The following is a 25,494-nucleotide window of genomic DNA, read 5'->3' as shown; positions in this document are numbered from 1 at the left end:
TTTATTAGGTGTAAATTGCCTAATAAAGTACTTGTATTTTATTGCCATAAGTCCTCTCTTCTTTTTAACAAAATTTAATTATTAACGTTACACTATGGCTTCGAAAAAGTTTAACATTTATAATTAACATAAACACAATGAGATAACAAAAAGTGAGACAGTAAGGAAAGTGGAGGCGACGCGTGATTCTAATTGCCTCTGAGCGAGGGGCTAGTCATTCGCCAAAATTTTGTACAGCTGATTTCTGGATGTGAATTCCGTTGATTACTGAACGAATTCCTTGATTTCTGTGATTGGGATTATTTTCGGTGATTTCCATAATCTTTACACTGATTTCCCGTTATTGCCGCAGATTACTTGTGATTCCTGTTTGAATTCCAACGAATTCTGTTGATTTTTTGGTGAATGCCGTGATTACCACTGGATTCATCGTGAATTACGATGAATACAGTAATTATTTCTATCTGAACTGATTACGATTTTTATTTTAGATCTTCGAGTTCCTCGATTGATTATGTGTGGTAATTTCACGAAATGTGTGATTTCCGAGGTGATTACAAAATATTACAAGTAAATCATGTGATTATTTCTGATTTTCTCAAGATTTCACATGATTTCCATTTATTATCGGAGATTTCTGATTACCTTTGATTACATACAAAAATGATTGTGATTACTGATGATTTTATAGCGGGAAACAGGCACAGAATGCAAATCCATACCTAGCAAAGGTACAATAAAGAAATTTGTTTAGCCTGGATCTTTCAAACACTATAGGGAGTTAACAGTTCTGAGCCTGAAACGTCACACCCCTAACGGTTGGAAACAGTATTCTACGCGAAAAATTCTAACCAGAGAGGGGCTGCGTGACGTCAGACTATCTCTTCCCCCTAGCCAGTTGTTAGCTCCTATGGAAAACCAAGGATGATGGAGGAGGATGCTAAATCTGATAGAAATAGGTGCGCTAACTGTGCAACGGCTCAGATTGGGTGGAACGCCAAAAAGGGGGGGATAGTCGGACTCAATTGTAATTGGTTCGTCTGTAGCCCTTCTCAGCCAATTACCAATGCGTCCGACTATTCCTCCCCATTTTTGGCGTCCCACCAAAACTGGGTCGTTCCACAGTTAGCGCGCCTATATTTATCTCAGATTTCGAATCCTACCCCCATCATCCTTGGAAAAACTAGACGCGGTGGCGACAAGCAAGTCACGGCACGAGCAACAGGAGATTAGTAATCTTGGATCGTTCGAATTTCTTAGTACTGCTTAATGTATTTAGTGTAGGAGGTAAATTAGAATCAGTTTATTTTCTGGTACGACAAAGTTACTAAAAAATTTCAAATTACTGTTTCAAGATGGACTTGGGTAAATTGAGATCTCAGACCATGCACCTAACCCATGGACAGGCAAACTGAATAGGGAGCTAGGTTTGCTTAGAGCAACGACTAACACTAGCGCTGTGGTGGCGTAGGTAGGAAGTTTTCACCAAACCCTAGTAAAATTCGCGCCATTTTGGTTTTTTGAGGACTAGAGGTCTCCCTTCACCGATATGGGGAGAAAATATGACTACATTATAACATTAAGTTGAATTTCAATATTTATTTATTTTAGCCTCTCTCTCTCATTAAAGATTCATAAGCGATCTATCAATTTAGTTTTGTAAATATCACTCTGGTATTGTTTATAAAATCTGTTTAAATATATCCCGAACTATTACAGACAATGTTTTCTTTACGGGGCATTTGGCGATAAATTGCGGTCGTTAGACGCGTGAGGGCGCGTGCTACGCATTGCCATTTGTTAACGCGGGTTTAACATGATTTTTCTGTCCATGGGTTAGGTGGTCTCTGGTCTGGATGAGATGTACTCTCTTAAGCTCACCTTTAATTTTCCAGTGGAAAAAGTAACTCTTTATTAGGTCTCTTTAGGACTAAATTATCTTTTGGATCACTAAAGCTTACCACGCACTAGTCTCTTTTGCCAGCGTCCGTCCTATGATATTTCGAGCGCCTTTACTGGTGTATTACTTCCAAGCTAAATGGTTTAATTAGTGCCAAGGCTCTTGGCAATTGAAGCGGAGCGCGCAAAACGAAGGTGGCTTTCTCGTTGACATCTGGATGGACAAAATCCACTACTAGACTTCTTGGGAAGCTGTTCTGAAGCGTCATGCTGAAGTTAACTTCCTAAATCATTGAAGTAGAAGGTAATTTTCTCTTTAAATTAAGACAAGTTTCGTTAAAATCGGATAAGATTTCACCAGGGGTCACGTTTAAGCCTATCAGGTCTGAGCTCGTCTCTTTTATGATGACACAAAGGCACGAAATATAGCAATGGTTAAAATGTATGGTCAACCCAAAGCCACTTTTAATAAATAATAAAGATTCTTAATTTGTCAAGTTTTTAAAACTATTTTTCTTTGAACTAAATGCCGTAAAATAACCTTTGAGAATTTGGAATAACTATACAGGAGTGTTAAATGATTTTAAGAAATTTTTTTGGTGAAATATAACTTTCCATAAATAATGCAATATGTGAGAGACAGTGACAACTTGTACATAATAAATAAAAGGTTTGGGCAAGAAGTGATATCTAGTTTATTAGGGAGAAGGTATCAATTCTCCACATTTCCAGCTTTATCTCCAGTCCAAACGTAGGTCCGGAGTTAATCCCCGCCTCTAAATTACAACCGGCATCTCATTGGTTCTTGAAAACTCACGTCAGCGCGACGCGAATGACGAAAATTACGTATTTTCCGACTGAGGAGAGGAGAAATAGCCCGGCTTCCTTTAACGTCCCCCCCCCCTTGTATTTTGAAAGGGGGACTGAGACTATTGTGCGCGAAAACTTAGGCATCTTATACCTTCTCCCTAGTAAACTAGATATCGCTTCTTGGTTTGGGGTTTGTGTGTAAGTGAGATGTGTAAAATTCATCTTTACTTTTCTTTGAAGCATTCCTACGACTCCGAACCATTTGCCGCGTTTCTTGAATCCGAAACTTCTTTCATTCGACAATACCAACTCGTAACTGTATCCATTAAAATGACTATAGTAAGAAACGCAGAGCTCTTTAAAGGGAGGGTGAAGAGGAAAATTAAGTGATTTTTTTATCGATTCTTCTACTAATTATAAGACCATTCTGCATAGTGAAACATACAGGTTATATCTCCGAATGATTTTAAAATTCAAATTAGGTTCAGATTTTATGGATAATTTTAAATGCGGACCTCTGACCAATCGCGTAACGCCCTGCTTTTCTCTTCACAAACAGAGATATTTTCTGTATGCTTCACTATACAAAATGGTCTTATAATTGGTTTAAGCAAAAGTAATATAAGAAACCTCCCTTCCGGTAGGGAGGTTTCTTATATTATTTCTGGTTTAAGAATCGATAAAGACTCACTTGACTTTCCACTTCACTCTCCCTTTAACAGGATTATTACTTAAGGCAAACAGAATTAACCATAAATTGAAACACTAATAAGAGTGAAGAAGATATTTTCGGTTAACTTTCCGTCGTATACATGCGCGATTTATAGGACAAATCGAACTATATTTAACAGGTATTCACTATGAAATCTGTCATTTCTATAAGGCAAAAATATTATATTCCTTGTTTCTGTGAGAGTACTTCTTTTTAAATAAAACTCCATTGTTAAGTCGTAAATGCATAGTTTCAACCCTTCAAATGGTTTGATAGATACCAACTATTTCTCAAAACCCCAAACCATCTTCTTTGTCCTGTTAGGGATTAACCTTCCCTGCTTTTTCTAGGAAGGGTTCGACAGTTTTACCCTTCATAATTTTGGTTCCATAGAAATAGTTTCGCCTGCATTAGCAGCTTAGACTGTCCCCATGAAGTTTATTTAGACATGATATTTTTCGCACCTCCCCCAAACCGCCCTTCTCAAGAGACGATTTTTCGAGCCATCTATATTTTCGGTTAGGCAAAACAAAAATGTAAAGTGCTGCCTCTAGTGGCTTATCTGCGTACTTCAAATCGCTAGACTTCCCCCTTAAGACCATTAGAAATATACCATCAATATACAGGGTGTTTCTGGAAAGTCTGGCACAAATAAACAGGCATGTTCCTTGGGTCAAAAGGAGTCCGAAAGGTCCTATGACGTTTTGGGGTAAAGCGCTCCGTTGCGACGTTATGGGCTCTCAAAAGTAGGCCGAAAAACAAGGAGATTTTGCAGAATTATAGCACTAGTATTGTTTTCGATTATTGAGCATAAGGCAATGATCGAAATAAGTTCAAACCTAGTGGAAGACCGTGAATGTGTTAAACGGCCAAAAGCGTTAATCCCTTTGTTTTTATTAATGATTGTAATTAAAGGTAAAGAAAGTAGCTCAGATATCGGTTACTTGTTTGTTCAGATGTACTGGTAACTGACCAGTCTTTTATTCTTTATTTCAATTAGGCACATTACTTTTACAATAATGCGAATGAACCCCATTACTATTACAATATTAATTCGAATGAACCCCTTAACCTTTACAATAATTCGAATGAACCCCTTAACCTTTACAATAAATCGAATCGAACCCATTAATTTTACAATAAATCGAATCGAACCCATTAATTTTACAATAAATCGAATCGAACCCATTAATTTTACAATAATTCGAATCGAACCCATTACATTTACAATAATTCGAATCGAACCCATTACATTTACAATAATTCGAATTGAACCCATTACACTTACAATAATTCGAATCGAACCCATTACATTTACAATAATTCGAATTGAACCCATTACATTTACAATAATTCGAATTGAACCCATTACATTTACAATAATTCGAATTGAACCCATTACATTTACAATATTTCGAATTGAACCCATTACATTTACAATAATTCGAATCGAACCCATTACATTTACAATAATTCGAATCGAACCCATTACATTTACAATAATTCGAATCGAACCCATTACATTTACAATAATTTGAATCGAACCCATTACATTTACAATAATTCGAATCGAACCCATTACATTTACAATAATTCGAATTGAACCCATTACATTTACAATAATTCGAATTGAACCCATTACATTTACAATAATTCGAATCGAACCCATTACATTTACAATAATTCGAATCGAACCCATTACATTTACAATAATTCGAATCGAACCCATTACATTTACAATAATTCGAATCGAACCCATTACATTTACAATAATTCGAATCGAACCCATTACATTTACAATAATTTGAATCGAACCCATTACATTTACAATAATTCGAATCGAACCCATTTCATTTACAATAATTCGAATTGAACCCATTACATTTACAATAATTCGAATTGAACCCATTACATTTACAATAATTCGAATTGAACCCATTACATTTACAATAATTCGAATTGAACCCATTACATTTACAATATTTCGAATTGAACCCATTACATTTACAATAATTCGAATCGAACCCATTACATTTACAATAATTCGAATCGAACCCATTACATTTACAATAATTCGAATCGAACCCATTACATTTACAATAATTTGAATCGAACCCATTACATTTACAATAATTCGAATCGAACCCATTACATTTACAATAATTCGAATCGAACCCATTACATTTACAATAATTCGAATTGAACCCATTACATTTACAATAATTCGAATTGAACCCATTACATTTACAATAATTCGAATTGAACCCATTACATTTACAATAATTCGAATTGAACCCATTACATTTACAATAATTCGAATTTTTCCCCTGCTGTGGTGGTCTAAACATTAGAGTAGTTTTCAACGTCAGAAGTTGTAGGTTTTTTACAGACGGCTTAAATGTGTGTACCTTAACGTGCTTCATGGCGTACGCGCGCAAGTTTGCTTAAACGTTGATGGTGCCCATTTTGAACAATTTTTGTAGAACAATGTAATTGGGTACAGGGGCGGACTGGCCATAGGGCCCCAACTGCCACTGGCAGTGGGGCCCCAGTCAATAGGGGCCCTCCTTTTCGGGGTTTGCATATTTCAAAATTGGTCCTTCACTAACTCAAAATAGTTACGTATCCATAAATCGGACATTTTTAAATGGCATCTCAGAAGATAATGTTCATTTAATCATTTATAAAGCGGAAAGAGATAGTTTTGTAGTCTTATTGTTTTCAACTCAACTTTTATACCTTGGCCTATCCCGCGAGAAACAAAACTTAAAATCGGTTTATATTTTACTTTCATGCTTAGTGAGAAAAGGGGAAAATAAGGGACTAAGAGCACATTAAGAGAAGGCTCAAGTTATAAAACTACTACTCTTCATCACTTTTTTATTTTTACTGTTTAAGCTCTAGTTGAAGATAAATATATTTTTAAGTTTTATATTTATATTTATATTTATATGCATATTTTCACAACCATTACCCACTAGAATTAACCAAGGTCGAGGCCCGGTCGGGCCCCCGAGAGGGGGAAGCCCTCACATGAGCGGTTTCCTAAATAGCGGTCCTCATAACAGCGGTTTCCTAAATAGCGGTCCTCATAACAGCGGTTCCCTAAATAGCGGTCCTCATAACAGCGGTTCCCTAAATAGCGGTCCTCATAACAGCGGTTCCCTAAATAGCAGTTTTCCCGAAATGACAGTTTACCCGTTGCAGCAGTTACCGATACAGTTGTTCTCGTAAACGTGGCGTACCGTTACAGCAGTTCTCAAAAGAGCAGAAAAACGGGGATGCGAAAAACTATAGTTATTTATTATGGTGTAGGCTGGGTTATATGAACTCAAATAGAACTATGCCAGATACGGATAATTTGGTTTGGTTAAATTTGATTATTTGAACTCAATAGTATTAGGTCAGGCCAGGTTGGGTTGGGTTGGGATTTTAAGGGTTTTTTTTCGATTGGTTTGAGTTAGGTTAGTTATATTTTGGAAATAGTGTAACAATGTTACGCCTTTTCCAAAATATTGTTGTTTATCTTCATTGACTTTCCAATTAATAATATGCCTTTTCCAAAAAAAAGTTAGGTCACTACCAATGTTACGCCATTTCCAAAATATTTTTGTTTTTCTTCATTGACTTCCCAAATAATAATATGCCTTTTCCAAAAAAAATATGCCACATTACCAATGTTACGCCTTTTCTAAATTATTGTGTTTATCTTCATTGACTTCCCAAATAATAATATGCCTTTTTTAAAAAATTAGGTCACATTACTGATTAAATGATCACTGAATAAACTAACATAAAAACCAACGAACATAACTGTATTGTTAAGAAATGCTCAAAACTCAAGACTAACACTGCTATTTCCCAAAATAGCAGCCGCTATTTCTAAATTAGCAGCTGCTATTTCTTGAAGAGCAGTTTTGTTTAACGCCGCTGTTTTTTGGAATCGCGGTTGCTATTTCGAGAACTGCTCTTCCGAGAATTGCTGATACGAGTTACACCCCCCCCCCCGAGAGGTACGGGTCCCGGGAAAATGGACCGAATCGCCCCCTTCTCTCGATGGCCCAGAAGATGTTGAATCTTTTCCGTGGCCTATCGCGAGAGAAACAAAACTTAAACCTCCGATTATATTTTACTTTCATGCTTAGTGATAAAAGGGGAAAACAAGGGACTGAGAGCACATTAAGAGAAGGCTAAAGTTTTAAAACTACTACTCTTCATCACTTTTTGAATTTTACTGTTTAAGCTCTAGTTGAAGATAAATTTATTTTTAAGTTTTATATTTATATTTTTACAACCATTATTCACTAGAATTAACCAAGGTCGAGGCCCGGCCAGGCCCCCGAGGAAAAAGTACCGAACTGCCCCCCTCTCTCGACGGCCCTGTGCATTATAACGACATACACCCCTCTCATTTTAGGGATCGGCTTGGGGGCCCTTTTTAAAACGGTGGCAGATGGTTGTGCAGCTTGCCAGTCCGCCCCTGATTGGGTATCATTCGAATTATTGTAAAAGTATGGGGTTCGATTCGAATTATTGTAAATGTAATGGGGTTCATTAGAATTATTGTAAATGTAATGGGGTTCATTAGAATTATTGTAAATTTATGTAATGGGGTTCATTAGAATTATTGTAAATTTATGTAATGGGGTTCATTAGAATTATTTTAAATGTAATGGCGTTCATTAGAATTATTGTAAATGTAATGGGGTTCATTCGAATTATGGTAAATGTAATGGGGTTCATTCGAATTATGGTAAATGTAATGGGTTCGATTCGAATTATTGTAAATGTAATGGGGTTCATTCGAATTATTGTAAAGGTTATGAGTCTAATTCAAATAAAGAATAAAAGACTGGTCAGTTACCAGTACATCTGAACAAACAAGTAACCAATATCTGAGCTACTTTCCTTACCTTTAATTACAATCATTAATAAAAATAAAGGGATTAACGCTTTTGGCCGTTTAACACGTTCACGGTCTTCCACTAGGTTTGAACTTATTTCGTCATTGCCTTATGCTCAATAATCGAAAACAATTGGATCAAAACCACAATACTAGTGCTATAATTCTACAAAATCACCTTGTTTTTCGGCCTACTTTTGAGAGCCCATAACGTCGCAACGGAGCGCTTTACCCCAAAACGTCATAGGACCTTTCGGACTCCTTTTGACCCAAGGAACATGCCTGTTTATTTGTGCCAGACTTTCCAGAAACACCCTGTATACTTGCTTTTGCATTTAAAGTTAACATCGATTTCCTTCAATGTTTAAATAGAGGAGCGGGATTGAATGCCTGAAATCCTTATTGTCAACGGGTGACAGAAATTTAAAAGGGAGATTTTAACACCTTCTATTATATTAAGGCAATCCTATAATCGTTTCTTTCGCTTTAGATGTATCGAGAAAACGTAAAACACAATTCACAATCATTAACCTCACTTGACAATTAAGCCCCGTTTTCATGAGAGCGAGTTTCCAAACAGCGATATCGCTACAAGATTTTAGCGAGACTTAGTTCAAGTTCTCGCTTGTACTTTTTCGTTTTCATGAAGAGGGTTTTTTATAAGAATGTGATTTCACGTCCGATTTTTAAACATATTAAGCCGATATGAAAAGGCGGTTCTACATAAATTCAAGGATCTACTTCTGAGAAAGAAGCTTTTGGTTTTGCAAATTTTATTCAGTTTAAACAGAAATTAACAGTTTAAACAAAAAGTAGATGGTGGGCTCACCCAGTGAGGGGAACCAGAAAATCCGAGCGACATTATGAAACGTTGGTTAGTAGTATCTAAAGCTTCAACACAGATGAAAATTTGACATTACCGCCATTCCCAGGTTTATATTTGATTAATTATGCTGTTCAAAGGTTCGATAAAAGGATTGAAATATTCATTATTCGTAGGCATTTTCTTCCGACAGATTTAAGATTGTAATAAAAAAATAAAGAAATATATAGGGTCAGTGTGCCTAACTTTGGACAGCTGCAACTTTAGACACTTTTATTATAAAAATCATATTTAATTACTGGATGCATCAAATTGATAATGAAATAGCTTATTTTAAAGCTTAGAATGTGAGGAATTTAGAAAAAAATACTTCAAAGTCGTAGAATAACATCCGACTACGTTACGAGCCAAATTAGCCCACTCCCCAAACTCGTCCATTTAAATTACGGCCAAATTTGACGGGGGTCAACCCTTTGGTCCCGGGAAATAAGGTTTGACGAAAATTAGAGAAATCATACCTGAACAAACTAGAAACCATTCGAAAGAGCAACTTTTTGGCTTCATAATCCGTATTTTAAACACTGTCTTACGCGGGAAATTCGACGAAATATTCAGCTTTAAAAACACCTGGGCAAATAACTTTGGACACTTTCATGCTGGCCGATTTCTCCGTTTGTTAACACTAATTAACTCGCGATATTAGCCTTTTTTAGAGTTTAAAACAATAAGGGACACGTCCTCAGTTTGTTAAAATTGTTACGCGGCAAACAGCGCGCCAAAATTAAAGGCTAGAGCAGACGGCGCGATTCTCTCCGCGCCGACCCCGCGTTTCGGTTCGATTCGGATCGGATCTCTCAAAACCGTTACGTAGCGCTACAATAGAACTACAAATTGGCGCCAATTTCAATTCGAAGACTGCGAAGTTTTATTTAACAATTGTGATTCGCCTAATGCATCCCCAAGTCACCCTTTTTTCGCTGTCCAAAGTTAGGAAGGGGTGTCCAAAGTTAGGAAGGGGGCGTCCAAAGTTACATAGAAGTGTCCAAAGTTGAGCACGAATTCGGCCTTTGGGGAACTCTACTTTGTGAAAAATGTATTCCATTTAAAAGGTTGAAAACTTGTGAGAATGTGTCTTAAGAATGCTTCTCTCCATTGCTTTTTTAATTTTGAGTCTAACATATAAGCAACGGAAGTTATTCAAGGTTATGCAAAAAGTGTCCAAAGTTATGCATACTGACCCTAAATGGTTTCTCAAAACTTAAGCCTAATGTTAATAACCGTCTCTATCCTGCACGCGCTCAAAGAGAAAAAAGTCCTTTCCCGCAGTTTTTAAAATTAGGCCTAATGTTGGTAAATAATTTAACAAAAAGCGCGTGACAATTTTTATTCAGTTTTATTGGCTGATTAGCTTTAGCTAAGTTGTGACGTAGAGGAATGTTATAAAAATCGCTGAAGCGAGAGCGAAGAAATCAAAACCGGACAGACGTTTGCGATATCGCTAAAATAGATCTCGCAGGCTCTTTCTCGCTATTGTCTCAAAGCTCTCGCAAACATGAAAACAGGCAAGAAAAATTCTCGCGCGATTTTTTCAGGTTTTTTTCTCGCAAATCGCTGTATTTTTCTCGCAAATCGCTCTCATGAAAACAGGGCTTTAAGGTCAATGCTTAAACTTATTACTACAATCCCTATCCATGTATAAAAGAACGAAAAATATCAGCTCACAACAATTCTCTTCCGTTCACTGTCCCTTCAATGACGAACCAAAATATTTTACACTACTACTACTACGAGATGTATGATGTACATCATACGATGTGGCTGATATTCAAAATATTTCAAAACTTCCAAAAATTTTATATACTCTTTCTTATTTTTAACTCTTTATACAGAGCTTCGCGAGAACGTCATTTCCGATACAAATATTATAACGTTCTGAATATTTTGGAGAGTTTTCTTCTCTTCCTTTACAAGAATTTTGCGTATTTTGGTTAGACATGGGTTTTAACCGTTTTCTTTCTATATATATTTTTCTTCGTAAAATTTTAGTGCATTATAAATCAACTTTGACAATTTTATTTCGAAGCTACAATTTTTAAAGGTATTTTAAACTGATATTTTTAAAGGTGTTATGAAAGAAGCATGTAAAATTCATTACAAATTAAACATTGTAACGAAATTATAAAGACAATTAAAAAATTCCTTATTGGAACTTTAGGAGTTCCAACAATGGAAACCTAATTTCGGGGCCCCTCTGAAATTTATGGGACCCCCTGGCGGCGCCACTGCCAAAAAGGCTCATTTTGTTTATCTCTCATAGCAAACGCCTAATATTATCGCTGCTCATGCTTACACCACTCAGATGGCTCTATGGGCAATTGTATTGTATATAAGTAAATAAATAAGACTGGTGTTAAGTAAGTGACTTTTCGTTCAAATCACGTGACTGACTAGACATGGCTGATAATACACCGCTAATAATCTAAATTTAGAGTATTTAACTTTTTTTTTATAAAAAGAAAAGTTTAAGCCTAAATTAGTAGTATTTAGTGAGGAAAATTCACAATCTCGGCCAGATCTTAGCCGATTCATCTTAACAATGGGTAACTTTTAAGTCTTCAAAGGAATTACTTGAGGCAGATACTAATTAAAGTTTGCCTCACAAATTGGCTTAGCAATAATTGTTCTGAAAACGGTGTTTATGTTAGTATCTCCGCCACGAAACAAGGAAGTTAGAGATAAGGTGCATAGACTATTCCACTCTTTCCTGCAGAGAAGTAAGCGCAGAAGCAGTGTAGTGATAGATGTTTTACACAGATGACTGCTTAAAATTAAGTAAGAAACTGACAGGCAATGCTAAATTAGGGGTCATCCGTAAAACACTCCAATTATAACTCGTAAACGGTATTCCATGAGGCAAAATGCCATAGAACAATGGATCACACTGTACAAGATGAAATTCTCTTTAGATACGTGTGGTTACGTAATAGAATCGGAAGCGATAATTAAGATAATTTGCTATCCTAATTAATGTTTCAAACATTATATTGTAAATTAAAACTCTCCAGACCAGAGTTTCTAAATTGATTAACTAAAATTATACTAAATTATAGAAATGTGTAGAATTCAGGGCTAAATATTTCTTATATTTTTTTCTTTATGATATTAAAACAACGATAATACACTAAAAACTACAGCGGTAGGCTAAGTGTTGAAAAGCGTAGCTCCATTGAGATCCGAACAGAACCTTCTTAAAGTAGGGATGGGGACCGTCTCTAAATGTTTATGCGTCATTCTGTGTATGCGTTAATCGCAATAGAGAATTTCCTTCCGAGGAAAGCAAAATTCGAGAGGAAAAAAGATGAAAAGGATTTCTGTTGTTCATCTTTAGTTCGCTAGAACCACATTGCACGATTTTCAGTTAGAGAGAACCCTTCCATCTTTTACCCCAGCGGGGATTCAAAAATCGGCACGGTCACTACATTCTTAGTCTCGATGCTCGGTTTTCAGTTCGCTAGAACCCTTTTCGTTGCAAGTTGGCCTTTAAGTTTCATCCTAACATAAGACCGTTAAGACGGGAGAGGAGAATAATTCCCCGCGACCCATCTATTGAATCCTACGCAATTAAGAAAATGTTTGTACCTATGTTGTCGTCTATTTCTTCACGAATTTTTTCCTGAATTTCAGGAAAGGCAGCTAAAGCTTCGAATACCCACGTGATGGCAGTTGTAGTTGCGTCGGTACCAGCCGAAAACATAAGTATAGCGTTTAAGAGACAGCTATTTTAAATGGTCTATCGCGTTAAAAACAATGCCTTAACAATACCCAAAAAGAGGTCGCCTAATATTCCTTGCAGATGGCGATCAGTTAAGTAAATTTTGTTTTCAGATTCCTCGGATGCAGCTTCGATACCAGAAGCGATCACGGAATCCGTGAAGTGACGTAATTCATCTAGAGTATATATATATTTAGAGTTATTACACGTAGATATAGATTTCTCTTAAAGGGAGGGTGAAGTGGAAAATCAAGTGATTTTTTATCAATTGTTCTACTAATTACAAGACCAGTCTGCATAGTGAAACATTCAGGAAATACTTCCGAATGATTTTAAAACTCAAATTAGGTTCAGATTTTAAAGATAATTTTAAAGAAGGAACTCCGACCAATCGCGTAACGCCCTGCCTTCTTGTTAAAAAAATTCTCGTGGCACGTTCCGTGTCGAATGAAATTTATCAAGAGATTTGATAAAATTAGGCGCGCAACGTGACAATCGTGGCGCGAGACATGGAGCGTGCCACGAGAATTTTGTTGATAAAAAGGCAAGGCGTTACGCGATTGGTCGGAGGACTTTCTTTAAAATTATCCCTAAAATCTGAACCTAATTTGAATTTTAAAATCATTCGGAAGTATTTCCTGAATGTTTGACTATGCAGACTGGTCTTATAATTAGTAGAAGAATCGATAAAAAAATCACTTGATTTTCTACTTCACCCTCCCTTTAATGGTTAGTTGTTTCTTAAATAAAAATAATTTATAACCAGGATTGTAATCTTTCTTAATTTCTTTCAATCTGTCCATCAAAAATGCCCCAACAGCTTCCGCTGCGTTTTGTATAGTCTTTTCAAACTTGCGAAAAAACGGATAAAGAATAGGCGAAAAGTCTCCGGGGGAAATGGTCATACTCTCGTGAAAAAGATCAAACTCTTTCATCATTATTTGACGCTCTGCTTCGGTTAACTCGTCCAATCTAAAGTTTTAGTAATAATAGATTAAACCCACGATATTCGGCAAGTTTCGTTTCCTGGTTTTACCCAAAAGCAGTTTGAGATATGATGTTAAAGATGAAATTTTGCAATCTAGGCTTTGGATTAAAGGCGACTTTCTCGGACAACATATCAGCTATCATTTCTTCAGCGTTCCGTTGAACTATAGTAGCTAAGACTTCAGAGTCCGCGGACTTTCTATAAAAATTTACTTCGTAAGATTCGCGCCTGTAACGATGGATAAATCAAAGAGGAGAAAGAGAGGGAGATAGAAACGCGATTTATAAAATCCGCCGAAAAATGGGAAAATAGGGGGGTAGTAAAAACAATTTTCGGTACGTTTAGTTTTAGGACGCACATCCTTTGCACATGGGCGGATTGACCTCCTCGCCTTATCTTTGTCATCCTCTACGTCAACTATGGGCGAGAAAGCCAGATCAAACTTGGAGATATGGGCGGTATACTTTAGTAAGCTCGGCACGCTTGGACTATGTCAACAAAAGCAAAAAAGAAATGTTCTACAAGTTTGTCACTGGTTACTGAAAGCTTGTCATGAAATGAGGTAGATGAAACGTGAGATAGATTTTCGTAAAGCGACGACTGGTTTTGGCGCTGTCACAGGCTTATAGTACAGACTGAATAGGACCTAGTGGACTGCAAAATTAACAGAGTGCAGTCAATTCTCGCTTGTCGTTCTCGAACTAGCTCGAGCTGCGAGTCTCTAGCATTACCAGAAGTAAGATGAGACTAGAAGTAAAGAGCTCTAGCATTGGTAGTAGATCCAGGCACTATTGAACAAATTTGAGGATTTTATGCCGCTTCCATCGTGCCTACACTAGAGAGAAAAAATTGGTCGAGTTCCAAAAAATTTCCTACCCCTTCCCCTAAACCTAAAGCCGCGGAACACGGACGTGGGTGCTTGAACGTAGTTTGGCCGTCTACCGCCACGAGCGTCTCACGTTTTGGAGGGAAAATTCAGAAACCGCTACCAGAGGGCCACCCGTTGGTGTGTTATCAAGAATATTCACTTTCGCCAAGTGAAGAATTTGGTTAGCTCAGTACTTCTAGTCTCATCTTACTTCTGATGACGAATTTTACATCACAAATAATTTCGAAAAGGTACAGACCAGGTCAATCTAATGATCCACGCTATTAATAGACGGTGAGGCTAAAAATAACTCACCCCTTCTTCCTCATTTCAAGGCATACCGGAAATAGTCGGCTTCTATTGTGTCTGTTTATGGAATGCAGCGTCCTTGTGTAACCCCCCTGAAGGTCGTTCCCCGAAATTCCAACCCGTCTATCACCAGAGGAATGCACGTAGTATCGGCTCTATCGCATAATAATAATAATAATAATAATAATTTTTATTTCCCAATATATAAATTGGAGGCCAACAAGAAAAGGAGTAACTCCCAGTACAGAGCTTGTTGACCCAGACAAATACAAAAAAAAAGAAAAAAAAAATACACAAATTAAATTAAAACAAAGAAAATTATAAAAACCAATAGTCATGTAAAACCATAGTTAAATAGATGAAATCGAAGAGGAATAAAAATATTTATAATATACAATCGTCATTTAAAAATTTTTGATACAATTTAAATTTAAAACAGGCTAGCGTATTACTACACCTTATGTCAATTGGGAGAGAATTCCAATCCCTAACGACACGAAAAAAAATGAATGAAAAAGTGCATCACATCTAGCTTTACCAATGGCAAATGTCAAAATTTCATGCCTTTCATTAATAATGACATAATCTAGTAAAGGAAAGGTATAATGACAGTAGATTACCCGGTATAAAAAGACGAGACTAGAAAACTGTCTTAGTGCATACATAGGTAAAAAATTCAGTGTCTTTAAACGATCACCATATTGTACTCTATTGCAATTTTGCACATTATTAAACCATGACTGGTTCAATTGATAAGAAGTAAAATGTCTCAAAACCCGTTCAACACAGTCAATATCCTTTCGAAAATGAGGAGACCATACCACAGACCCATATTCCAAAACAGGAATTACCAGAGCCTTAAACGCTATAATAGCTGCTTTTGAACGACCAAAAGTTCTATTAATTAAACCAGTCAAGCGCCTGGCTTTAGAGGTAATATATAAGACATGGTCAGCCCATTTTAAATCACTTGAAATAAAAATCCCAAGCAACTTACATTTAAAGACCCGAGGCAAGATTTGATTAGATACACAATAATCAACATTAAATACATTGCGACGTCTAGTTAAAATGATATATGAACATTTCGATACATTTAGAGACAAGAGATTTCTAATTCCCCAGTCAACGATTATATTTATATCTCTCTGAAGTAACACAGTGTCCGACATAGAGCGCACAGCTCGAGAGAGAAAGGAATCATCAGCGTATTGCCAAAGGTTAGTATCAGGGGAAATACCAAGGTGAAGATCATGGGCGTACAGAATAAAAAGCAAAGGACCCAATATTGATCCCTGGGGTACGCCAGAGGTAACAGGTTGATAACCCGAAAATTCACCTTGAAAGACAACTCTCTGTTCACGATTCCTTAAGAAATCAGCAACCCAAGCTAGGATAGGACCGCGAATACCCACACCATAAAGCTTAAAAATGAGGCGATCATGAGGAACAGAGTCAAAGGCTTTTTTCCAGTCAAAAATTATGACATGTACATCAGATGGTACACGTAAGTCCAACAAAGAAGCCCATGAATGGAAAGCCTGGACTAACTGCGTTACGCAACTGAAACCCTTTCTAAAACCAAACTGCTTTTCAGGGAGCACGCCAGGCTTAATACATTTAGAATTAATGAAATCAGATACAATTGATTCCATAATTTTACAGAAAACAGAGGATAAGGATATAGGACGGTAGGACGCCATATCAGATCTGTTTAAGGAAGAACCCTTATATAGAGGGACAACATTAACCCTTTTCCAAGCAGCCGGAAGTCTGCCGACTTTCAACGAGTAATTTAAAAAGTCGGCTTCTTTTAAGTCAAGGAAGCCTTGCAGCTACCCGGAAGCGCCCATTCACGACTTCAAAGGGTTAAAGAAGCCGCGCTTTCCCTTCTAACAAAAAGTTAGAAACCCCATGGAGAATACTTTTATCCGTATTTCTGTCTCAGTTGACCGCAAAACTCTATTTGAAGATAGGAAATTAGCCTTTCGCATCGGCTTCTTTTAAGACTAGGAAGCCTCGATCTGGCGAACCGCACCCGGAAGCGCCCATTCACGACTTCAAAGGGTCAAAGGAGCCGCGCATTCCCTTCTAACAAAAAGCACTGCAAAAAGTTAGAAACCCCATGGAAAATACTTTTTATCGTATTTCTGACTCAGTTGACCGCAAAACTATATTTGAAGATAGGAAATTAGCCTTTCGCTTTAGACACAAGTGTGTCGGGTCTTTTATTAATTGCATACTCAATATTTTTTTAACATAAATATAATATAAATGCCCGTTTTCAATCAACTTTTTCCAAGCTTTTTGCTGTGGCTTTTTTGGGAACTTTTGACGGGCTTTCGAAGATAAAAAATCTTCAAAATTAGAACGGAAAAGCTGAAACTCGTATCGTTTTCAAACAAGCTTTAAAAGAATAAAAAATTACAAGTGGGCGTGACTTAAATTACATTTTCATGTGTGTAGACGATATTTTCTTTTTGAGCGGCAAAATCTTTAAGAAAATGAGAAGCAAATATCAAACTCATTTAGATATCTGCTTCTCGAAGGTTTAAAGCATGAAAAGACGAAAAGCTGAATTTGATGCTTGTTTGAAAACACCAAGATTTTTTGCTTCGGCTTTCCGCTGCTACGTTTGAAGCAAAACCTTAATTTTTGTTCAAAAAAAATCTTGATTGAAAACGCGCCTTAAGATACATTTTGGAAGAGCAGGGGCTATTCTTAAATTTAGCCGCGAAGGCAATCCGGAATTAATTAGTATTTAAATTTAATTTTGTAAGCCTAATTTTAAACGTCGTCTGCTAGGCCTAGTGATTCGAAAAGTTGCAACGAGTAAAGCGCCCCTTACTACATCGTTATAAAAGGCGCCAAAATTTCAAACTTCGAAACGACACGCGTGTAGGCTTAAAAATCGAACAAACCTTTATAGATTTATTGAAAATTAAGCTATAAATGATTAATTTAACGATTTAACGTAATTTTAAGAGGTTATTTTGAACGTAATAAATAATTAGGCTTATAAATAAATTCAATTTTAAGAAAAGAAAGGCGCCAAAATTCTAACGTCGTAACTACACGTGTTTAGGCTTAAAAATCGAACAAACCTGAATATTTTCGTTAAAAATTAAGTTAGGAAGTTGAATTACACGATTTAACTTAACTTTAAGAGGCTACTTTGAATATAATAAATTAGGCCTATAAATGAATTCAATTTTAAGAAAAGAAGATACCTTTATTGAACTCTCATTAGAAACAAACATAGGCCCTTAAAAATATGAAAAAAAAACATAAAAGAGAAGTAACAAATGATGGAATGCCCTTAAACCTATTGAACCTTGCACTCTTTATCATCACTATTGGTATCTTGCAAGAGTCTTTTTTTATTGGTAGCGTAAGAACTACCAGTCGAATCGTAACTCTTCAAACTCGACCACATAGCAGAAGCGGTGGGAGTTAGGGGTTGACTAGATTTAGCCCCGCCCACTGAAAATGTTCCTAAATTTTATAATTTTAAGAAACAAGGAACGAATGGGACGTCATTAAAAGTTAAACTTACCTGGTTCTCGAGCTTTGGTGATTTCGACTTTGACTTGCAACGATTCTTGCTCGTTCTTGTACAATGTTTCGTTCAGTTCAGTTTTCAAGTTCTCATTCACAACCAACCGTTCCTCAAGTGTCTGTGTCTTCTCATCCAAATATTTCTTAAGTTCAGCGACCTTAGATTCCATTTCACGAACTGTTTGTTGTTTCTCATCGTATTGGTTCTCCAAATTGGCCAACTTCGTTTGATAAGCGTTAACATCTTCTTGTAGGGTCTTCAAGTTGTCTTCAACTTCAAGTTACGATTGTTTAACGAGTTCCAATTGTTTCTGGGACATCAGATACTGGCCTTCTTTGGCGATCCACTTCTGTTTCTCTAATTGCAACTCATCCACCAATTGTCGCAAGTTTTTCGAAGATTCGTCGACTTCCTCGTACTTCACCTTATACTCGACGAGTTGCGATTCACGAACGGTAGATTTCTTCAGCTTCAACTCCAAATCCTGAACTACAATCTTCAAATTCGACAAATCTAGAACGCTATCTTCAAGATCTTTATTGCGCATCTCAACTGAATTTAAACATTCCTTCAGATGGTTTATTTCGTATTCCATTTGAGTCAACTTGGCCTTCTTTTCTTTCAACGCGTCTTTAGCTCGACTCAACTCCTCGACGACTTCATCGGCGTACTGTCTCGCTAACGTCAACTCGCCTATAAGTTTCTCGGAAGCCAACTTCAAATTCCCAATTTACTCTTCTTAATCGTGTACTAATTGTTTCAAATTGGAGATTTCCTCGGAATTCGATTGAACTTCCGCTTCCTTCTCGCTCAAAACAACTTGAAGTTGTTCCATTACTTCCGTTTTGGAGTTGTCAGCTTTGAGTTGTTCAATCTCTTCATTTAAACGCTGGATTTCATCAAGGTTGTTCTGGTTTGTAGCCGAGGTTTCACGCAACGTTTCCGTTAAGACCATCTCATTTTGGGTCATTTCTACTAATTTAATTTCGGTTTCCATTCGAGACATTTAATTTCGAGCTCCAAATTCGAGGTCGTATCAAGATTTTTCGAGTATGAATTTAAGGTTTGAACAATAATTTGAAACTAATTGAACTCAAAAATTGACTTTTTTGTTAATTATTTTAAACCTTGTAATTTTCTCTTGCGAATGTAATTTTTTTATTTGTATTAGCCTATTTTTCAAGTTGTTTTCAATTTTAAGTTTGCTTTTGTTTTTTATTGTAAAAAGTATTTTTCCGCGCTGTTAAGATCGAGGTTGTTTTCAACATTCTTGTAAAAGCATCGAAAATTTTAAGCTTCGGAAAAAAACTGGGTACGTCACTAAGTCGACCGGTTTACTAAAAAAAACCAACCCAGAGAGCGCAGGGACAGAGCGCGTCCTAGTACCACACTAGTTGAATTGGTCAATAATAGAAAAATAAAAAAGTCAGTCTTGAACAGCAAGTTCTCATGAGCAGTTAGAAAAAGGGTAAGCTAGAAAGTGCGCGCCAAGCCCTAAGAATAAAAACTAAGTAAAAATGTACCTAGTAATAGTGCGAGTGCGAGTTTAGATTGAAAATTTAGCGCCAGATCTAAACCATTAGTTAATTAAGGAATAATTGTGCTTTACAAAGGAACTTAAATTGTGCGGTGAGCAAATAATTAAAGCACGGAGTAATCAATAAACTTAGTTATTAACCTTAAATTTTCAAGCGCTAACAAAGGTTAAAATACTAGTGCGAACGTGTAAATCAATCATTAAAAAAAACTATTTTTTTCAATCTCTCTTTTTAATCTTTTAGTTAATTTTTCGTAATAAACAGTTATTGTTGAATTTTAAAAATTTTGTCGTGCTCCTTATCTTTTATTTACCAAAACCGAATCGATCCAAAAGTCTAATTCTATTTTAGAATTAACTAACTTTTCATTTAATTGCGCGAGCGTGCTCGATGTTTCAGTCCGTTGAGCTACGGTATAAAGTAATGGCAGTACTACGTATGCAAACGTCATACCCTTCTATCTCTTAGCTCAGTGTCATCCGCCTACTGGGAGCGCACAGTATGCTCTCTTACAAGAACGCGCCCAGATGGAGGGATACACAGTCTACGCCCCTCTCTACCGCCACTAGTCTATAAAAAAGCTCTCCCAAGCTATATTTCGTTACAGGTTTCGATTCTTTCGTTTAATTCGATTATTTCTTGGGAGAGTTTTGAGTTTTGGGTTTCTAATTGCGATACTTTTTCAACGGCTTAATTTTTTTCCTTAAAAATTTCTTCCAAATTTAATTCAATTTCTTCGATAGTCGCCGATAATTGCTTGACCGTATCATCGCGGTAACGGACTTCGTTTTTCAATTTTGTAATTTCAATTTCGAATATTTGAATTTCATTTTCTAAACTGGCGTTTGAATTTTTCAAGACGTCGTTAGCGTCTTCGACGTTTTTAACTCTTTCTCTTAATTTTAATATTTCTTCCTCGAGAGGGAATTCCAAAGGTTTGCCATTCTTTAATCTACATTAGTGAATTAAATTTAATTGGGATTTTGCGCCGCGTTATGAGGTTTCTACAGATTCGGCGTAATTTTGCTTAGTATACTTGAACCGTTTTTGTTCAAGAACACGTGACGTTAACACATATCACATAAACTCATGATAATACCAATAAATAGCAAACCAGGGTTCGTACAACCTTTGGAAAACCGATTTCCATGTTCTTTCTCTGAGTTTTCCAGGTTTTTCCCCCCCCCCATACATGGAGTAATAACAATGAATGTTACTCAAACCTTAACCTGATTTCCCTAAATTTTACCAAGAAACGATATCTAATTTGTTAGGGAGAATGTATAAGTTGCCTAAGTATTCGCGCGCCATAGTCCCAGTCCCCTTTCAAAATACAAGGGGGGGGACGTAAAAGGAGGCCGGGCTATTTCGCCTCTCCTCAGTCGGAAAATGCGTAGTTTTCGTCATTCGCGTCACGCTGACGTGAGTTTTCAAGAACCAATGAGATGATGGCTGTAATTTAGAGGCGGCGGGGATTAACTCCGGACCTACTATACGTTTGGACTGGAGATAAAGCTGGAAATGTGGCGCGAATTTATACCTTCTCCCTAGTAAACTAGATATCACTTCTTGATTTTACTAAAAATTACTAAATTGGATTTTTCTGTAAACTATTCATTTCCCGGATTTCCCTGAATTTTACCAAAAATTTACCATATTGAGTTTCTTGTCAACTACTTATTTCCCTGATTTTTCCATGTTTTCCATATTTGTATGAACCCTGGCAAGCCCCCTGCCCCCCCAAAAAAGGCTAGGAAAAACCGAGGGGCCATTCACTCATCGATCGTAATCGGTGTACACGCTGTAAGTTTACCAATACTAAAGGCATAATATTACCTTCCAATCCCCTTGACAAGTTGCCAGTGCTAAAACGATTACCCCTAATCAGTTCCCAGTACACCACTAATCAGATAGTGATTAACCCCTCGACAAAACCCAAAACCAAAACCAAAAGAATTTTGAGCAACATCTAACCTTGCCACATTATCTTCGAAAGTACTAAGAGTCATTTCCAATTTTCCGCAAATAATTTCCATAGCTTGATAAACATTACCATGCTTCTTATCAACACTACCACCAGCGGCGGCGCTAGCAACATCAGCAGCAATTACGTAATCTCCGCACGCGTTATCGACAACATCTTCGGGAACCGAAACCGCAACCGCACCTTCCATCTCATCCAATTCCTTATTGATATTGGCGAGACTTCGCAGACTTTCTTGGAAAAAAGCCTTCAACCCTTCCATTTTGCGCAAACTTTCGTTTAAAGGCACTGAATATTGTAGATCCTGATAAGTCTTCATCTTATTTTCGACCGAAGCGATTTTACCATCCACTAATTTGCGCATTTCGGTTAAAGCATCGTTTTTGGTGGATAACTCGCTTAATAAATAGTCTAAAACGCTTGAATCTGGAATTTTGTTATTCATATGATGAGAAATACGTCCGGTACTCATTCTACTTTGCAAATACGCTCGAACACGGTTCATACTGGCTTGTAACGCGTTAATGTAGTTATTTTTCTCGACTATCGACGACAGACAGGCGCTAATCTCGTCCTCTAACTTCGTAATCGCGTCATCTTTACCACGGATCGTGTCCAATAAGGTCGCGTTACTTCCCGATACGTCATCGTGACTTTCTTTCAAACGATTTAATTCCGATTTAAGTTTATCTCGTTGAGATTCTAATTCTGCAACGTAATTAGCGGATTCTTTCATGTTCAGAGGTAATTGATTAGGGATTACGGGGTTTATTTTACTTTTAAGGTCATTGGTGGACTGTTCTATTAAGGTATAAGAATCGATTTGGGATTGAAGTTCAACGGCTTTCGATTCGTTAACGCGTATCGAATCTTTTAAAGTAACGATATCCGATTGTAAGTCCGAAATAGTTTGACGTAGGTGTTGGCTTTCGGTTTCGATTGGTCTGATTAAAGGTTAAAAACAACGGAAATGCATGCATAAGTAAAATAAATTAATTAAGACTTATTGAGAGGCGAAATAGCCCGGCCTCCCTTGTATTTTGAAAGGGGACAAGGGCTATGACGTACTAATACTTCGGCATCTTATACCTTCTCCCTTGTAAACTAGATATCGCTTCTTGGTATAATGTTAAAAAATAAAAACAAACTTACGTTTCGGCATCGTCGCTCGAAGACTTCGTAATCCTCAGTGATTCCAACTCATTTTGGCTCGATTCCAGTTTAACATTGGTGTCCACGAGTTCATTATTCAATTGAGCAAATTCTTCGGTTGATAATTGTAATTGGTTCAACATTTCTTGAAGTTGAAGTTCCTTGGCGTGAAGTTGTTCTTGGTAACGATGTTCATCTTCAAGTTTCAATTGTTGGGTGTCCCGCAGTTTTTGGTTGTTTTGTTCAATTTGGGCAGTAAGGGACGATATTTGTTCCTCAAAATCGTGAGTCTTTTGTACCTGGGTTAACGAATATTGCTCAAGTTGAGTTTGAAGAAGCTTCAAACTCAGTTCTTTTTGTTCTAGTTCGTCTTGAAAGTGAGCGGTTTCGGATTCGTATTTATTTCGGAGGTTATTGATGACGGCTTCACGTTCGTTTGATTCTTGTTGAACTGCTTCCAATTTAGTTGCACGACTGCTAAGTTCAACTTCAAGTTTATTCACTTGTTCTTTCAATAACTGAGCTCTTTCCATCGATTCCTCCAATTCGTGTTCTTTTTCGTTGAGTTTGGTTCTGAATTCCGATGTTCCCGATTCCAACTTATCTCGATGAGATTTAACACTGGACTCCAAACTCTCTTTTTGAACTTCAAATTGAGCTCGAACTGAGTGAATTTGAAGTTGATTCTCCTCTTTTAAACGTCTGAAAAGAAAACATTAGGAAACCATTTAAATAATTAAATATTAATTAAATATTAATTAAATAAAAAATAAACAACAGGGAGCCCAGCCAAAAATTTAAATTCCTTATAGGGAAAATACAAAATAGGATTTTTTTATTTCAGGAATTATAGGATTTTATAGTGTTTTTTAAAGGAAAAATAGGATTTTTGTTTTATTTCAGGAATTATAGGATTTTATAGGAGAAAAAAAAACCGTGTGTTTTTATAGGAAAATATAGGACTAAAAAAACACGCTAATATATAATACTATTTTGGCTTAAACTATGCAGAAAAAACCTAAAGTAAAATAACAAATTTGATTTTACTTTGAAAATTCAGAGGAACTTAAATGGAACAAGTTCAAAACAAAAATATAGGATTTCATAGGAATTATAGGACTTAAAACTTACAATATTTCCTAGTTTTTCTCCTCAACTGTGGCAGTTGACGTCTCCAATTTATTCAAAATTTCCAGATACTTATTTTTCAAATCAGTCATTAATTTTTCCATATTTTCCAAACCTGGAAAATTCAATTAAAATTAAAATAAATTAAATCCAATTAAAAACGTAGCAATATTTAGAGAGTAGAGATGAAGACCCTTACATTTAGATTTCTCACTGTTTTCCTTCATTAAAACCTGTTTTTCTTTTGAGAGGGATCTTTGAGCAAGAAATTTGAAATAAATTAAATTATTACAAAACCTTTAAAACCTATTTTTGAATTCCTTGACTACCCAAAAAAGTATAAAACCCATTTCTCAAATTCCCCGACTTCCCAAAGACCTTTAAAACCCACTTTTAAATTCCCTGACTTCCCAAAGACCTTTAAAACCCACTTTTAAATTCCCTGACTGCCCGAAGACCTTAAAAGCCCATCTATAATATTCCCTGACTATCCAAAAACCTTCAAAAACCCATTTTTAAATTCCCTGACAACCCAAAAACCTTTAAAAAACCCACTTTTAAATTTCCTGACTACCCAAAAACCTCAGAACCCATTATTAAACTCCCTGACTACACAAAAACATTTCAACCCCATTTTTAAACTCCCTGAAATTCTCCCTGACCCTTGTCCCAACCCTAGATCATTAAATATTAAAGAACAAACCAAAACCTACACATTTAAGGCTTTTTCTTTCTCAAAAGCAGCCTTCAATGACTACAAAGCGGAAAGCTGATGTTGGGCCTGATTAAACTTGATTTTAAACTCATTCATTTGTTTCTCAGCCTCGGCAATCTGTTGATAATGCTGTTTCAACTCTTCCCTTAACGCATTCTCCTTTCCCTTGAACTTCATCTCTAATGAGCTTTTAGCAGCTTCAAATTTGTGATGTTGGCACTCCATGATATTCTTGCTCATATGATGAAGTTTGTTCTCCAACATTTGAATTTTATCTTCAGCTTGCTTTTTCTCCGTTAAAACTTTATCCAACCGATTTTCGCTTGTTTGTCTC

At 36.5% G+C, this 25,494-nt stretch overlaps 3 protein-coding genes across 5 annotated transcripts; all 3 read right to left on the bottom strand.

Moving 5' to 3' along the window:
- Nucleotides 1-59: 59 nt before the first annotated feature.
- Nucleotides 60-15,157, bottom strand: LOC149668186 (uncharacterized). Its single transcript, XM_089841119.1, has 4 exons — nt 15,091-15,157; nt 2,938-3,025; nt 2,028-2,183; nt 60-722 (listed from the first exon to the last, which is right to left on the bottom strand). The coding sequence occupies exons 1-4, from the start codon at nt 15,102-15,104 to the stop codon at nt 642-644; spliced, it is 339 nt and encodes a 112-aa protein (XP_089697245.1). The 5' UTR covers nt 15,105-15,157; the 3' UTR covers nt 60-641.
- LOC149668184 (uncharacterized) lies at nt 15,137-25,492 on the bottom strand. 2 transcript variants are annotated; one of them, XM_089841060.1, is made up of 6 exons: nt 25,159-25,492; nt 24,645-24,700; nt 24,449-24,560; nt 23,318-24,019; nt 22,156-23,109; nt 15,137-15,239 (listed from the first exon to the last, which is right to left on the bottom strand). In XM_089841060.1, the coding sequence occupies exons 4-6, from the start codon at nt 23,848-23,850 to the stop codon at nt 15,146-15,148; spliced, it is 1,581 nt and encodes a 526-aa protein (XP_089697186.1). In that variant the 5' UTR covers nt 23,851-24,019; nt 24,449-24,560; nt 24,645-24,700; nt 25,159-25,492; the 3' UTR covers nt 15,137-15,145. The 2 variants fall into 2 exon arrangements, with proteins under 2 accessions (XP_089697186.1, XP_089697185.1); XM_089841059.1 differs by lacking the exon at nt 15,137-15,239 and adding an exon at nt 20,441-21,133.
- LOC149668185 (uncharacterized) lies at nt 17,774-18,812 on the bottom strand. Of its 2 annotated transcripts, none has more exons than XM_089841117.1 (2): nt 18,641-18,812; nt 17,774-18,579 (listed from the first exon to the last, which is right to left on the bottom strand). In XM_089841117.1, exons 1-2 carry the CDS (start codon nt 18,810-18,812, stop codon nt 18,410-18,412), a joined length of 342 nt encoding a protein of 113 aa, XP_089697243.1. In that variant the 3' UTR covers nt 17,774-18,409. The 2 variants fall into 2 exon arrangements, with proteins under 2 accessions (XP_089697243.1, XP_089697244.1); XM_089841118.1 differs by having other exon boundaries at nt 18,355-18,567.
- Nucleotides 25,493-25,494: the final 2 nt, after the last annotated feature.

This window comes from Phalangium opilio, unplaced genomic scaffold (genome assembly GCF_054372755.1).
Source record: "Phalangium opilio isolate 3A_F unplaced genomic scaffold, DU_Popi_V2 ptg000056l_1, whole genome shotgun sequence".
NCBI lineage: Eukaryota > Metazoa > Arthropoda > Arachnida > Opiliones > Phalangiidae > Phalangium > Phalangium opilio.
This window is presented reverse-complemented; position numbering and strand designations above follow the sequence as displayed.